The 13,335-nt window shown below is 42.9% G+C and overlaps 1 protein-coding gene across 3 annotated transcripts; it reads left to right on the top strand.

Annotated features, from left to right (window-relative positions):
• Positions 1–3,831: 3,831 nt before the first annotated feature.
• On the top strand, positions 3,832–13,123 carry sp4 (sp4 transcription factor). Of its 3 annotated transcripts, XM_063899597.1 has the most exons (7): positions 3,832–4,405; positions 4,658–4,728; positions 5,616–5,966; positions 6,353–7,529; positions 8,097–8,295; positions 8,870–9,069; positions 10,791–13,123. In XM_063899597.1, exons 1-7 carry the CDS (start codon positions 4,399–4,401, stop codon positions 11,060–11,062), a joined length of 2,277 nt encoding a protein of 758 aa, XP_063755667.1. In that variant the 5' UTR covers positions 3,832–4,398; the 3' UTR covers positions 11,063–13,123. The 3 variants fall into 3 exon arrangements, with proteins under 3 accessions (XP_063755667.1, XP_063755666.1, XP_063755665.1); XM_063899596.1 differs by lacking the exon at positions 3,832–4,405 and having other exon boundaries at positions 4,502–4,728; positions 8,876–9,069; XM_063899595.1 differs by lacking the exon at positions 3,832–4,405 and having other exon boundaries at positions 4,504–4,728.
• The last annotated feature ends 212 nt before the right edge of the window (positions 13,124–13,335 follow it).

Below are 13,335 nucleotides of genomic sequence, written 5' to 3'. Positions count from 1 at the left end.
CGCACACAGACAACATAGACTGAACGACCAAGAGAGACATATATTCCCCTCGGTCCGTTGTAATGCATGTTAAATGTTCAAACCAAATACACATTACGTATTTGTTTATGAGGTCAGATAGCAACGTTACAAGTAGTTGTATCTTTCTTTTCAGACATAACAAGCCAAAAAAGGGTCAGGAACAACACTATCTCTTTTCAGAAAACCGATAACTTTTGTGAAATCATACGCCATGTGTGCTTATGGTAAAACATCCAGCCACAGAAAGAGTCGCCCAAACAAAGGTGGTTAGACATGTGTCCCACCCACACCCTGAACTGGCATCAGGCCCACTGAGACTCACCGGTTGTTTTCCACTTAATCCAGACAGCATACAGGAAGCATCAATCAGTCAACTGTCATCATAGTGTGACTGTGCCCACTTTCACAAAGCTTCCAGTACAGTGTTAAGTAATGCGTCATGTTTCCAGAAGAAAAAAACAAACTTTTATCACGCCATACATCTTCTCAGGTTACTGCGCTCATACTTCATGCACAGAAGTGGAGAAACTAAAGTTTAGCTACAGTTTCCCTATCATCCAAAATTGTGTATGCATATGCTATAGTGTAATAACAGTGGGGAGTTAAGAGCCAAAGGAAAGCAGTGACATAAACTGTCATGCACATTTACTGGCACTAAAGGATGAGTACAGAATGACTATCCAGTGTATCTATCTCATCTAATAACACCTTGTAGCTTGTTGGAGGAAAGTTATGTGAAACATGTCTGTTATCACTTCACGTCAACACATCTTTTCAAATACACACACACACACACACACACACACACACACACACACACACACACACATAATATGAACAGCAGAGGCATCTGCCAGAACTCACGGTAGAAGTCATAAATCTCTCTCTTTACAACCTAACCTTTAGGAAAGGGAGACATCCTGACGCCGAGGCCTGTGTGACAAATGCACACCTACTCATACGATTGCACAAAGCTTGGGGAATTCATGCAAAAAAAATCATAACTGTTCACTGACTCACACATGCCAACATGCTTGTGCATAGCTGCACCATTTAACTTTACATTCCTTTGCATGAAGACATTATAGTTTATCATACTTATGAGACATCTTGAATTAGTTGGAAAATGCAATCACCTCCAAGATGCAAATCAAATCCATCAGAGGTGTTTGAAATGAAGCTCCGTCCCTTAGAGGTGTAGAATTGTGATTAAATTAGTGTTGATGTCTGTATATTTAAGGGAAAACACTTATTATGATTATGGCTGACGACATGTCAAATAAAAAAATAAAAAATTGATAACATTTGATCAATCTTCATATCAAGATTTTACTAAATGTAATATCACATGCATCCTAAATCCATATGCATGTGCAGTTTAGTTTACGTCAATTGTTTGGCGTTTAACAAGATGAATCTTGTCTCAAATTTTTTTGCATTTGTTTGCATGTAAGAGATACAAACCTGCTAACATGGAGAGTGCCCTGTTTTCAAGAGTAAACACTCATGCATGAATAAAGAAATGCATGAAAATGTGTACTTTTACTTTTAAAACTCATGTTGTTGCCCATAGTAGGATTTTTACTTGTAACATTTTTTGTATTGCAGAACTTCTATATTTTTTTACAGAATCAAAGCTCTAGTTTTACTTTTTTTTTAAAAAATGACATGTTTTGCTTTTTGATATTGAACATGTTTTATTGTTTTGTTTTTTTATGTCTCCAAATGTAAACCATTTCTGTATGTATGCAACTGGGGACCAATAAAGTTTCTCTCATCTTCAACATTAACTATGAATAGATGATCTGGTATATGGCGCCATCTACTGGAAGCATCTGGAAAACAAGTTTAACAGCCACTTACACTTTCATCATATTGCAGTAATATATATTTCCTCATATACTGACCTTTCATGTATCTTAAATTTGTAGACCCATCCCCCAGTACGTTTGCAGTATGATCCCCCAGAGCTGAATGTGACTTTTTGACCATTAATGCAGCTGTGAATAATCCCTGGTGTTATAACGCTGAATATTGGAGATGGGCTTTCTTATGTGTGGCATATAGTTATGTATAACAGAACATAGACCATCCTCCCATCACCACCATACAATCACACATGCAACAACCCCTCTTCAGACCAGACCTCGTTGCCTAGCAACGCTCTACCGAGTGGCCCAGGGGGCGGGAACAAGGCACTTGGCTTCCGCAGTAATTATAGTGCATCCGTGTGTGTGTGTGTGCGTGTGCGCGCGCGTGAGTGTAAGTAAGCGTGCGTGTGTGTGTGTGGGGGGGGGGGGGCCTAGGTGTGTGAGCATGTGTGTGTAGTTTGACAGTGGAAACACGCTGAGACTAATAGTCTCATGACCAAAAGAAACAGAGAGGTAGGCTATAGGCCAGTAGCAGCCATGTTGAATAGTTATTATTTTGTTGCCTCTGATGAAGAAAAGTCAGATTTCAAACTCAAGTGTTATATGAAATGTTGCATCATGAAAACACGAACAATAAGAGCACATCTAACATCCATTCATGTTGAAATCCTATTAGTTCTGGATATTAAAAAGCTTCAACATTTTGAAATCATACTTATGTAAACACAAATTGCGTATTTTCATTCATTTGAAAACGATATCAATGAACAGGCTTCAGTATTATCCTGACTTGTGTTTTAAAGGGACTGGGTGCATCTTATAGAGAAAACTGTGTCACAGTATTGCTCAAGCCTTTAAGTCTAAATATTTCCCTTGTGTGCCCGCTAATGATGTCCTCTGCTCTGTGAAACAAGGCTATGACTCCACAAGGCGAAAGTCCCTCCGTCAGAGAGGGTTCCTCTGAAGAAGAGGACTTACTGGGCAGAAGCCCAGGCCTATTCTACATCAACATGTAGCTCTGTTCGCTGTGATGAATTTATAATTGAAAATTCCCTTAGGGGGATAGAAAGAGGTTTTGCCGCGTGGGTGGGAGACATGACTTCTGTTCCAGACAGGTGGTACACAAACAAGAACCTTGTGTGATTGCTGCTACTGCAACAAATATCAGTTAAATACTCTGCTGCTCTTCTCCAACTAAATTAATCAGTTTGACAATGGTATCAAAGTGATTTTTGAAAGTACTTCAAAGTTGACTAAATATAATGGATAGGGACTGTTGAATTGATAACCCACATGTGCATCTGAAAACCCACGTGTTTTCTCTTGTACCTTTGCGTTTGACTTTTCTTTTTTTAAATGATCATTTTCTAGCATTTAGGGGTTTCACTTATGCACCATCACATACAATGGTCTTGCGTGTTAGGAGTGAATGTGTCATCCATTTTCTTATTGAATCTTTAGGGTTTATTGCACTTATTGTAAGTGGCTTTGGACAAAAACGTCAGCTACAAAATGTAGTGAACTGCTTAAGTATTTAATCAAAAGTCAACATTGTAACATAAAATTATATTTTCAAATAGCATTCCATGATAGGCTTATTAAAACATGTCAGTTGCACGTTGGTTTATCTTCTCCTTTTTACCAGAGCTGTCATCTTGTGACACAAGTGGTAACACACAAACACACAGACACACACAAACACACACACACCTCCCTTTCCCGTTCGCCCAACCCCCACAACACAGAAGTCACCGCCCTTCCCCTCGCTCTCACACCAACGTGACTACCTCCAGCCCCTACTGAATCGCCGATGCATTCTGGGGATTGTAGTCACGGCAGCCTAACAGAGCTCGGGAAGGCGAGGCCTCATCAAAATACAACTCCCATCTCGACCCTCGCACGCCGAGTCCCGTCGTCCAATCTGAATATATGGGAGGAGCGCGTCCGCCCACAAAAGCCACAGCTATCTCCCCGTATCTTCCCCTTAAAAAAAACAATTGTGCACGAAAAAAAGGGGAATACGCGTAAAATTCAAACACTGTTGACGGTGTGTTTTCGGTGCACGACGGACGGCGACGAGGCGTCCGGGTGTCGTGCGGCGAGAGGAGCGGCGGCGACAGACAGGAGCAACCGAGAGGGTGTTGTCCTGATGCTTAAATGGAAGTGGGTGGGCCTCTACGGTCACACACTGCCAACTTCTCTGTGGATATAATTCTGACAAGCGCCAATTTGCTCGTTTATGGACTGGCTTTACGGTAAAAGAGACATACGGAGTGGCTGCAAGGGTGCCGGTGACGTTCACTGTGTTCTCCGTTATCTCCGTTATTCAGGGGCTGCTTGATTGTGCCTGTGCTTGGCACCGCCCTTCCTGGCCGGTGGGTGGTTTCGTCAAACGGGCAGATCAGACACGGCCCAGCGCCGAACATATAGGCCGTCCTCCGCCTCCGTAACCGGCCGGCCTTCTACCGTGAACTACACCCTCTCCCTCTCGGTATATTAATGCGTTATGAGTGGTAGGTACCCTCCCCCCTCTCCGTCTCCACCCCCCTCTCTCTCTGTCTGACAGATAGGAGACTCCCAGTCTTTTTGATATTGATGATGAGGTTACTGGTTTACCTTTATTGATCACCTTTGTTTTTACTATATCTGCATGTATGATCAGATTTTTGTTGAGGCAACTTAGTTTCTATATGACCTTATACTTATATGCTATTCAGGAATGCAACGGTATTTTAACTGGAGATATTCTCACTTTTTTTTGACAGACTCGAAGAAGGAATCATCTGGAACTGAAGGAGGGAAAGCATCAAAGAAGGGGAAAAGTTCTGGATCTCAGGTACAGAAAACAAATATGAGTTTATCATACTTTAATACTTTTGCCTTGCCTGTAGGCCAGAAATGTACTCCCTCCCTCCTCCCAGCCAGCCAGACACACTGGGGGCGTTTCTCTAGTGAATTCCACTTCCTGCTTCTGTGCAGCCCTGCTGAGAGCCTCAGCTCACAGCCTCTTGAATAGGCTTATATGGCTGTCACACTTCAGCCACTTTATTTTTGAATTGTCTTTTTGAAATAGGGTACAAAAAATTGAATTCAGGTGGATTTACTTTATAAAAGACCTGCAGTGTTGTATGTGGCTCTGTAACTGTTATTCACATATTTCTATAGGTTGTATATACCTTTAAGATTGATTTAAGAAAGACATTTATTCTTTAATACGTCTCTGTGAGACATGCATGAAAAGCATTGTAGCATTGCCGTATTTGTTATAGATTGTAGTCTGTTTCCGAGATGTACAGCCTAAAAATGTGCTTGCGACCTAGTTCTTTTGAAAGGGAGGAGAGTGAAAGAGAAAAGGCGGCTTTTTCTTCCAGTGTTCTGAGAAAAGAGAAATGTGGTTCTCACACGCCCACCCACTCACTTCCTGTAATACCGCCCACTTCCACTGACAGCTCTCTCTTTCTCTCAGCTTTTTGGGTTTCTTTTTTGTACACCATGTTTACCCCAAACTCTTGCTCTTTCTCACGCTCATCTTTGTTTCAAATTCTTTATTGTGTGTTTTATGTTGATATCTGATCACACTTTACTTTTGGCTTTTTCTACTCACATTTTGTACATTCTTGTTTGTCTATGTATGTGAGCTCTCTGGGTGTTTCCGCCTGTCTCTTACACCGTCTGGCTTCATCTCCTTCCTCACCACTCTTTAACTGCTCCTCTGTCCTCAAGGATTCCTCACAGCCCTCTCCGTTGGCTCTGCTAGCGGCCACCTGCAGTAAGATCGGAGGGCAGGGGGGAACGGAGGGGGCCCAGGCCCAGGTGGGGGCCCAGCAGTTCCAGCTCCAGGGAGGTCAGATCCAGCTGCAGGCAGGTCAGCTCCAGGGTCAGATAGTATTGGACGCGTCTGGAGGTCAGGCCCTGGTGCCGCAGCAGCTGGAGCTGGTCCCAGCTCAATTCACGGGGAACGGCTGGCAGATCATCACAGCAGCGCCCACTATGGCCAAAGAGAACACCAATCAGCCGGTTGCTGTGACGGTGGCCACCACCTTGGCTAATGACAGCTCACCGGGTGGACGCAAGGTGAAAAGTGGGGGAAGCAGTGGGTTTGAGCAAATGGAAATAATTTCTATAACATTCTTCTCTAAAATGGATTATTAACGTATTTTTATAATGACTTTTAAGGTGAGGTATCACAGTACTTCAAAACTGCTTGTCACAGTTGTTATAGATTAAATTATATATTTTTTGTAACAATGACCGTTTTAAGCCAGATTGTAATGCAATACGCCTAAACTTCAGGATAGTACATAGATGATGCATTATATAAGGATTCAAATATATAACAACTATGGGAATTATAATACGCTTTGATCCTTGAATGATCCAGAAAGGTGTGCAAGTTTGTTTTATTTGTCTGCCAATGTTTGGGTTCTTAACTGAATACATTTTCCTTTCCTGTTGGGCAGGTAAAGGCAGTTGGTGGGATCAACAGCATTGCAGCCAATCAGCAACAGCAGCAGTTCCAGATCATCCAGGTTCAGAACCTGCCCAATGCCGGCGGCGGGGTCCAGTATCAGGTCATCCCTCATCTGCAGACTGCAGATGGGCAGCAGATCCATATCAGCTCAGCTCAGACAGCCTCCATCGGGCATGAGCAGGTCCAGCTAATCCAGACCCAGAGTCCAGGCCAGACCCAGGCTATCCTCCAGCCGGGCAACCAGCAAACCATCCTGACAAGTACAGCCAATCAAACGGTCCCGCTGCAGATCCGCCCCGCACAGTCTTTCCCCATGCAGCTGCAGACTCTGCAGGGCTCCCAGACTCCTGTCATGACCACAGTACCCATAAACCTAGGTGGCATGACCCTGGCTTTGCCTGTGATAAATAATGTTGGAGGGGGCGGGGCTGTACAGCTCATCCAATCAGCAGACGGCACATTCTCCGTTGCCAATGGAAACCAGCTGGTAACAGCAGTGTCTGGGGCAATTCCCCAGACAGTCTCAACTGTCACCACGGCAGGGGCCGAAGGTGACAGCACGTCCGATGGGACACAAGTTGTTTCTACGGGATCAGAGTGTGGACCAGCTGACACCCAAGTGCAGAACAGTGAGGCAGACTCTCAGAACCATGCCAACGGGCTGCAGAGCCAGATAGATACGACAGGAAGCATTCAGCAAGTGATCGTGGGCCAGATGGGGCACCAGTTGGTGCAGCAGATCCAACTGCAGCCTCAGAGTCAGGCCCAGGGGCAGCAGCAACATCAGCACATTCAGACCCTCCAGCTGGCCCCAGGTCAAACCCTGCAGCCCATCCAGGCCTTCCAGAACCCCACCCAGGTCCTTATCCGTACTCCAACACTGTCCCCCTCTGGGCAGATCACCTGGCAGACACTGCAGCTGCCCGGTGGAGTCTCCCTGCAGGGTGGACTGGGGACGGCCATGCCACAGCAGCTGACACTGGCCCCAATGGCCGGTGGGACTGCAGTGGGGAGTGGAGGGTTGGTCTCCCTTAGTGGAGCACCACTGACGCTGAGCGCAGCCCAAATCAACCCGGGGTCTGGGGTACAGACTGTCAGCATCGCAGGGCTGGGCTCCGCTGGGGTTCAGGTGCAGGGTGTTCCCCTCACCATTACTGGTCTACAGGGTAAGGCCGCACTCAGAAGCTGTGGAAATGTGAAGGGATTTAGCGTTGACCAATAAAAACCTCTAGGGCTGCAAATATTGGTAATCCTCATCAACGATTAATCTGATTATTACTAGATGAATTAATTGTTGAGTCCATAAAATGTCAGAAAAATGTGATTTGTCAGTCCAAGACCAAAAACATAGTCACTTAAATATGATATAAAACAGAGAAGGGAACTCTTCCAGAGAGTCAGCAATTAGTGAAAACATTTTGTATTGGGTTTAGTCGATAGTTATATTAAACTGCAATATTAGGCTATGTTGGCTCTATTGTTAAGTGTAATTTAATAAATAATTAACTAAGCGAAGTTGAGGGGAACCCTTTGTTCACAGTCTCAGATATAGAAACATTGTGGGGGTTATGCATTTGTTAATGAGAAAATATCAGGCTTTCCTGCCAACATGCCAATCACCATTCAAAGTTGAGTTATAACAGAATGTCCTGCTGGCCCTAACTGCAGACTGTTTGGGATCTTGTATTTTTAAGTTTCTCTAAATTCCTATTTTCTTCAAAATCACCTTTCAGGTCAACAACAGGGTCAGGACGGGGTGAAAGTTCAGTCGTCTCCAGTGACGGTCGCTGTTGGCAACGTGGCATCAGGGTCATCGATGAGTCCAGAACAGCTGGGCTCAGTACAAAGCTCTTCGGACCAGGAGGGCCTGCCTAGCAAGAGGCTTCGCCGCGTTGCCTGCTCTTGTCCGAACTGCAGGGATGGAGAGGGAAGGTATGGACATGTTAGAAACACAGAGTATAGGGGGTGTTGAACATGGATTCAAATGGTGATTCACTAGTTTTGTGGATTCTATAAAAAAGGGACAAACAAGTGTCAAACTAAAATATGAGTTTAGCACTTCACAAGAAAACTGGCTTTAGACAAATGATTTCAGTTTTCCCCCCACCTTTAGACAACACAATAAGTTAGAAAAACTGATGGTTTGCATTTACAAACCCATATTTTCAATGTATATTCCAAATGTGTTGATGACTGTCATGTCATGATGGGATAACTGGTTTGAGAGATGGTCAGAACACAGAGTAGCTTGTTTCCTAAAGTGAGAGATCCGACCTCTCACCACCCAGCACTTTGCAATGAGGTGCTAGCCCTGAGGATATTCAGAGCACAGTCAAATGTACTCAGCTTTGCTAGAATAATTATTGATTCCATGTGTTAAACATCTGGCTGAATCACTTAAGAGATGTGAAGTTATCAAATCAGAGCCTGTGTACTGTACAATTGAAACCTTCAGAACACAATGCAGGTCAGCTGTGATGCAAATTAACCAGAGTGTGTGTTGCAGGAACAGCGGGGACCCCACAAAGAAGAAGCAGCACATCTGCCACATGGAGGGCTGTGCGAAGGTGTACGGCAAGACGTCCCACCTGAGGGCCCACCTGCGCTGGCACACCGGCGAGAGGCCGTTCGTCTGTAACTGGATCTTCTGTGGCAAGAGGTTCACCAGGAGCGACGAGCTGCAGAGACACCGGAGAACACACACAGGTAGAAAAAATAGACATACTGAGATGGATAACAGTGATGTGGGTCAACCTGCTCTGGAAGGATTGGGCCTTGATAACATTTGAACCAATTGGAATCCAGTATATATCCTTATACGTACTTGTAGTTGTTACTTATAACAAACTCGTGCTGCAACTGAAGATTGCTTTTGACCACTAATCAACCTATGTTTATGTAGCCGTCCCAACCACTGAGCTCATGACAGGTTAAGTAAACCAGGACAGTACTGTGAGCATGGGAGGAGCTGTGGTGGGATCTACGATAAGCTCTCCTATCTAGGGTTCTCACTTTGGTCACTAAAAGCCCTCAGGTAGCACGGCGATAGACCGTAGCTATACTGCAAAATAATAAATCTCCCATGCAACTCCAAATATCAGCTCTAGCTCTAGAGCCCCCACTCTGATTACCATCAGAGAAATATTCGATTAACAGAAATACCTGAACTGTACCTGAAATGATTGTCAATCTGTAAACACTTTAATAACATGTCAACTTAATAACAACAACACATATTCCACGACTCGGTTCAAAACAAAAGAAATAAAAGTACCTGGGATTTTAGTCAGTTATGGTACCCTTGTTCGTCGCGCTAGATGGAGTCATATTCCCTCCACACGGCCGATCCATGGACGTATCTCCCCGATGAAACAATCCCGCGTAGTCCTGTTGTTGGCCCGATGTCCTTCTTCTGTCAACCGGCAGCAGGCAGGCACACAAGTCTCTTAAGATTACGTCTATACTGTTCAACTCCTAAAACAATAAACCCGGACTCCGGACAACGCAGCTAACCATGAGGCTAACTTAACCGTTGCTACAGTTAGCATACAGTCTCGCAGTTTTGCATAGTCTTGTGAATTTGTCACCAAATGAGTTCCACGCTCTTCTCCCAGGCACTCGAACACACAACAGTACTTCTAGCTTATTTTAACATTGGTAACTCAAAATAAATAACAACGTTTTCCTCCGGTCTTAACTTCTCCGTGCTTTGCCTCTCTCTCCTTTTTAACAAATAACTGACACTGAATGTACTCTTCTTGTAACTTAGTGGTGACGAAACAAAACGACATGTCAATACACATATGTATACCCTTTCCATTTCTTTATAAATGAAAATGTAAACAGAAATTAGTAGGGCACTAAATGTATATGCCAAAGATTAGAACGCATTAAAATTGTTGATGTTTTTTGGAGAACTAACTAGATGTGTCCGCTCTTTTACATTCAAATCCATTATTATCACTAGTGGTAGACCAATTAATGCCATTCTGAATGAATTGGCTCTAGCTGTTGACTGCACATACATGGATGATTATTTACTCATTTTTCAATAAGCCATCACTGGGAAGCTCACTATATACACGCGTATTTTGTTTCGTTTTGAAACATGAAGACGCTGCGATCTGCTGATTAATACTGTGCGAACTTAAACCTTTTGGGCATTAATGAGTTTTTACTTAATGAAGTTTTACTTTTGTATACCTTTGGGCATTTCTTTTTTGGTGGAATGTAAGATGTCATTTTTTTTTTGAAAATCCTATTATAGTCCACTACTAATAAAACAATTCCCACTTTTTTACTACAAGTCATTTTTGGGAGAGAAGAAGGTTCAAACTACAGCAGTCAGCAACTAGGGAGTTTCCGTAGAAAACCTAGGGGCCTTTCTTGATTAGATTTTCTCTAATTCTTTGTCTTTTTGCCTCTAGGTGAAAAGCGCTTTGAGTGTCCAGAGTGCTCCAAGCGTTTCATGCGCAGCGACCACCTCTCCAAGCACATTAAGACCCACCAGAACAAGAAGGGCGGAGCTGCGGTCGCAATCATCACCACTGATGACATGGAGGAAGACGCCCCTGACGACCTGGACACCTCCCCTCAGATTGTGGCTGTGGCGACCCTCTCTCGTGACTCTGACCCCGCTACACCCACCACCTCTAATCACATGGAGGAAGAGGAGGTGGAAGAGGGCGAGTTTGAATAAGCAACAGACTCCTGTTTCTTCGCTGAAGGCTGACTTCCTGTTATTTTGGGAGTCTTTTGCAGGGACTGTAGGGGTGGCTACTGATTTTGAAAATATTCTCCCATGAAAAAGGGAGTCAAAGAGACAGAATTATGCGATGAACAGAAACTGAAAAATATAAACATTACAATCTAAAAATTACACACATATATTAAACAGAAATTTAGCCTAAACATATGAAAGTTAGTTTGGCATTTATAGAGTGAATCTATAATAATAATTCCATTCACTGTGGGGAAAGGAATGTAAGTAATGTCTAGATTAGCACATGCCAGGGGGACCTGCAGACTCTTAAAAAAAACATTGAGAGGCAATTTCTTAAATCGCAACAGAATTTAACTCTATGCACAAGGTTGTGTTCCTGTTTCATACCTGTCAGACAGTGCTGAGGGTCAATCATGGTACAGGACTGTTGCAGTGCAGTGATAGAGCAGGGGCAGTATTGAGAGAGAGTGTGTGTGTGTGTGTGTGTGTGTGTGTGTGTGTGTTCTGTATGAATGAGCGTGCGTTTCAATTCCCACGCTGTCACCCAGAGGATCTACCTAATTTGAGGTTTTTTTTTCATGGTTCAGGTTTAGTCCTCGGATCAGGTTCAGGTGTTGATTCCTTCGAGACCAGTCAACGGATAAACTGTTATTGTAGAAGAGAGGGAATTCAAAATAAAAAATGAGAAAAAAAAAGAGTAGCAAAAAGCACACGTATAAAAACGTTTATAAATAATGCATTCCTGATGAGGCGCAGTGGCCATGAGAAAAAATAAGCCCTCTATAGATTAAAAACAATCTAGCTTTCTACAACTTTGTTTGTGTAGTGAAAGCAATACTTTAATGACAATCCTAGTGAAACCATGTTTACATTGTCAGGGGAAGTTTTCTCTGTTAATAAAATAAGCCAGTTCTATCTAAGATTAGTGAGAACATCCGAAAGCAGTGCTGTCGTCCGAACAAAGTGTGTCTCTGCAGACACCACGGGGTGGCTTTGCCATCACAGTAATTTTTATATAACAAATGACCATCAGATGGTATATTTTTGTCGGACGGCAGCACCATCACTGATGTTGCTTTTTGCTTTCTGTGCTCTGGTGACAACCCCTCTAACCTTGACCGATGTACCACAATTGCCTTAACACAAGCTGTTGTACTGAAGGAATCTCAGCGTAAGCCGGAGGGAGAAAAAGGGGGAGCCTCTTGCGTTTTTAGAGGGTGACATGGAGAGGGCACCACAGCACAGAGAGCTAAGATGAGACAGAGTGACGTCAGCTGTGGGTGGGAGTGGGTCGGGCTATTTAGCTATGTGGATATTATGAGATGTTTTCTGGTGGTGTTGCTCTGTGTTAGTTCAGTGCGTACATTCTTTTTAAATTAAAAAAATCATTATTTTATAGAATTTATCTTGTTTTAAAAAGTCCCCTTCAATTGTGTTAACACACAGGACCCCACTGTGTATGGCTAATTTATTATTTATCCTTGAACAATTTTTGCTGGACTTGTATTTGTGTGCGTTGATTCTGAGGTTGTGTACAGCATGTTTGAGTTTTTTGCCGTAGTGCTGCTTCTCTCTTCTTTACTCTTTGTGCTTGTTTTCTTTTTCTACGTCTGACCATTGCCATTTTATTTCTTTTCTCTTTGCGCCATAACGTGTTTTTGGAGAAAAATATATAACAAAAGAAGAAGTAAGCAAAAAAGTTACTATTGTTTAAAAAGGTTGATACCAAACAAATTGAGATGTTTTTGGTAATATTTTGTGTGACAACCAACTTTTTCTTTCTTTGATATTTTGTAGTGACATCTCATTTGTAAATCTTTTTCTAAAAAGATGTTTGTTCGTCTCCATGACATTTGATAATGGGTTTTTTGCCAGGTTAGCCTCAAAGGCCCCAGTTTATTGATATTTTTCAAACTGGTTTGTAAAAACGTGTTATGTCAATAAAAAAAAATAAAAAAAAGGAAAACCTTCAGCAGAAAAGATGCTTTGCCTGCATAACACTTGACAATAAAGTGATTAAAACTGTCTTAAATTTCACTCTGATGCTGGTATTTGTGTTTATCAACCTAATTCTTACACTATGTGCCTCTTTGGGGAACCATTACTGTTTCCAATTACCGTTGTTGATGGACTCCATATCAAACTTGTGACCATTCAGTTACAGGGATGATCTGTTACCACTCAAAAACAAAAAGCTGCTTTGACTGAGTGGATTATGTTTGTTGGTGTGGACATATAACAAGCTAATA

Source organism: Eleginops maclovinus, chromosome 13 (assembly GCF_036324505.1).
Source record: "Eleginops maclovinus isolate JMC-PN-2008 ecotype Puerto Natales chromosome 13, JC_Emac_rtc_rv5, whole genome shotgun sequence".
NCBI classification, from domain to species: Eukaryota; Metazoa; Chordata; class Actinopteri; order Perciformes; family Eleginopidae; genus Eleginops; species Eleginops maclovinus.
Note: the sequence above shows the minus strand (reverse complement) of the source record. Positions and strands in the feature narration are given on the sequence as shown.

What these genes read in the sequence shown, in the direction of transcription:
- sp4 (XM_063899595.1), top strand. Translation starts at nt 4,612, where the DNA reads ATGCAACGGTATTTTAACTGGAGATATTCTCACTTTTTTTTGACAGAC. An exon ending in GGAAAAGTTCTGGATCTCAG is followed by an intron (nt 4,729 to 5,615) that starts GTACAGAAAACA and finishes TCTGTCCTCAAG; the next exon opens with GATTCCTCACAGCCCTCTCC. An exon ending in GCTCACCGGGTGGACGCAAG is followed by an intron (nt 5,967 to 6,352) that starts GTGAAAAGTGGG and finishes CCTGTTGGGCAG; the next exon opens with GTAAAGGCAGTTGGTGGGAT.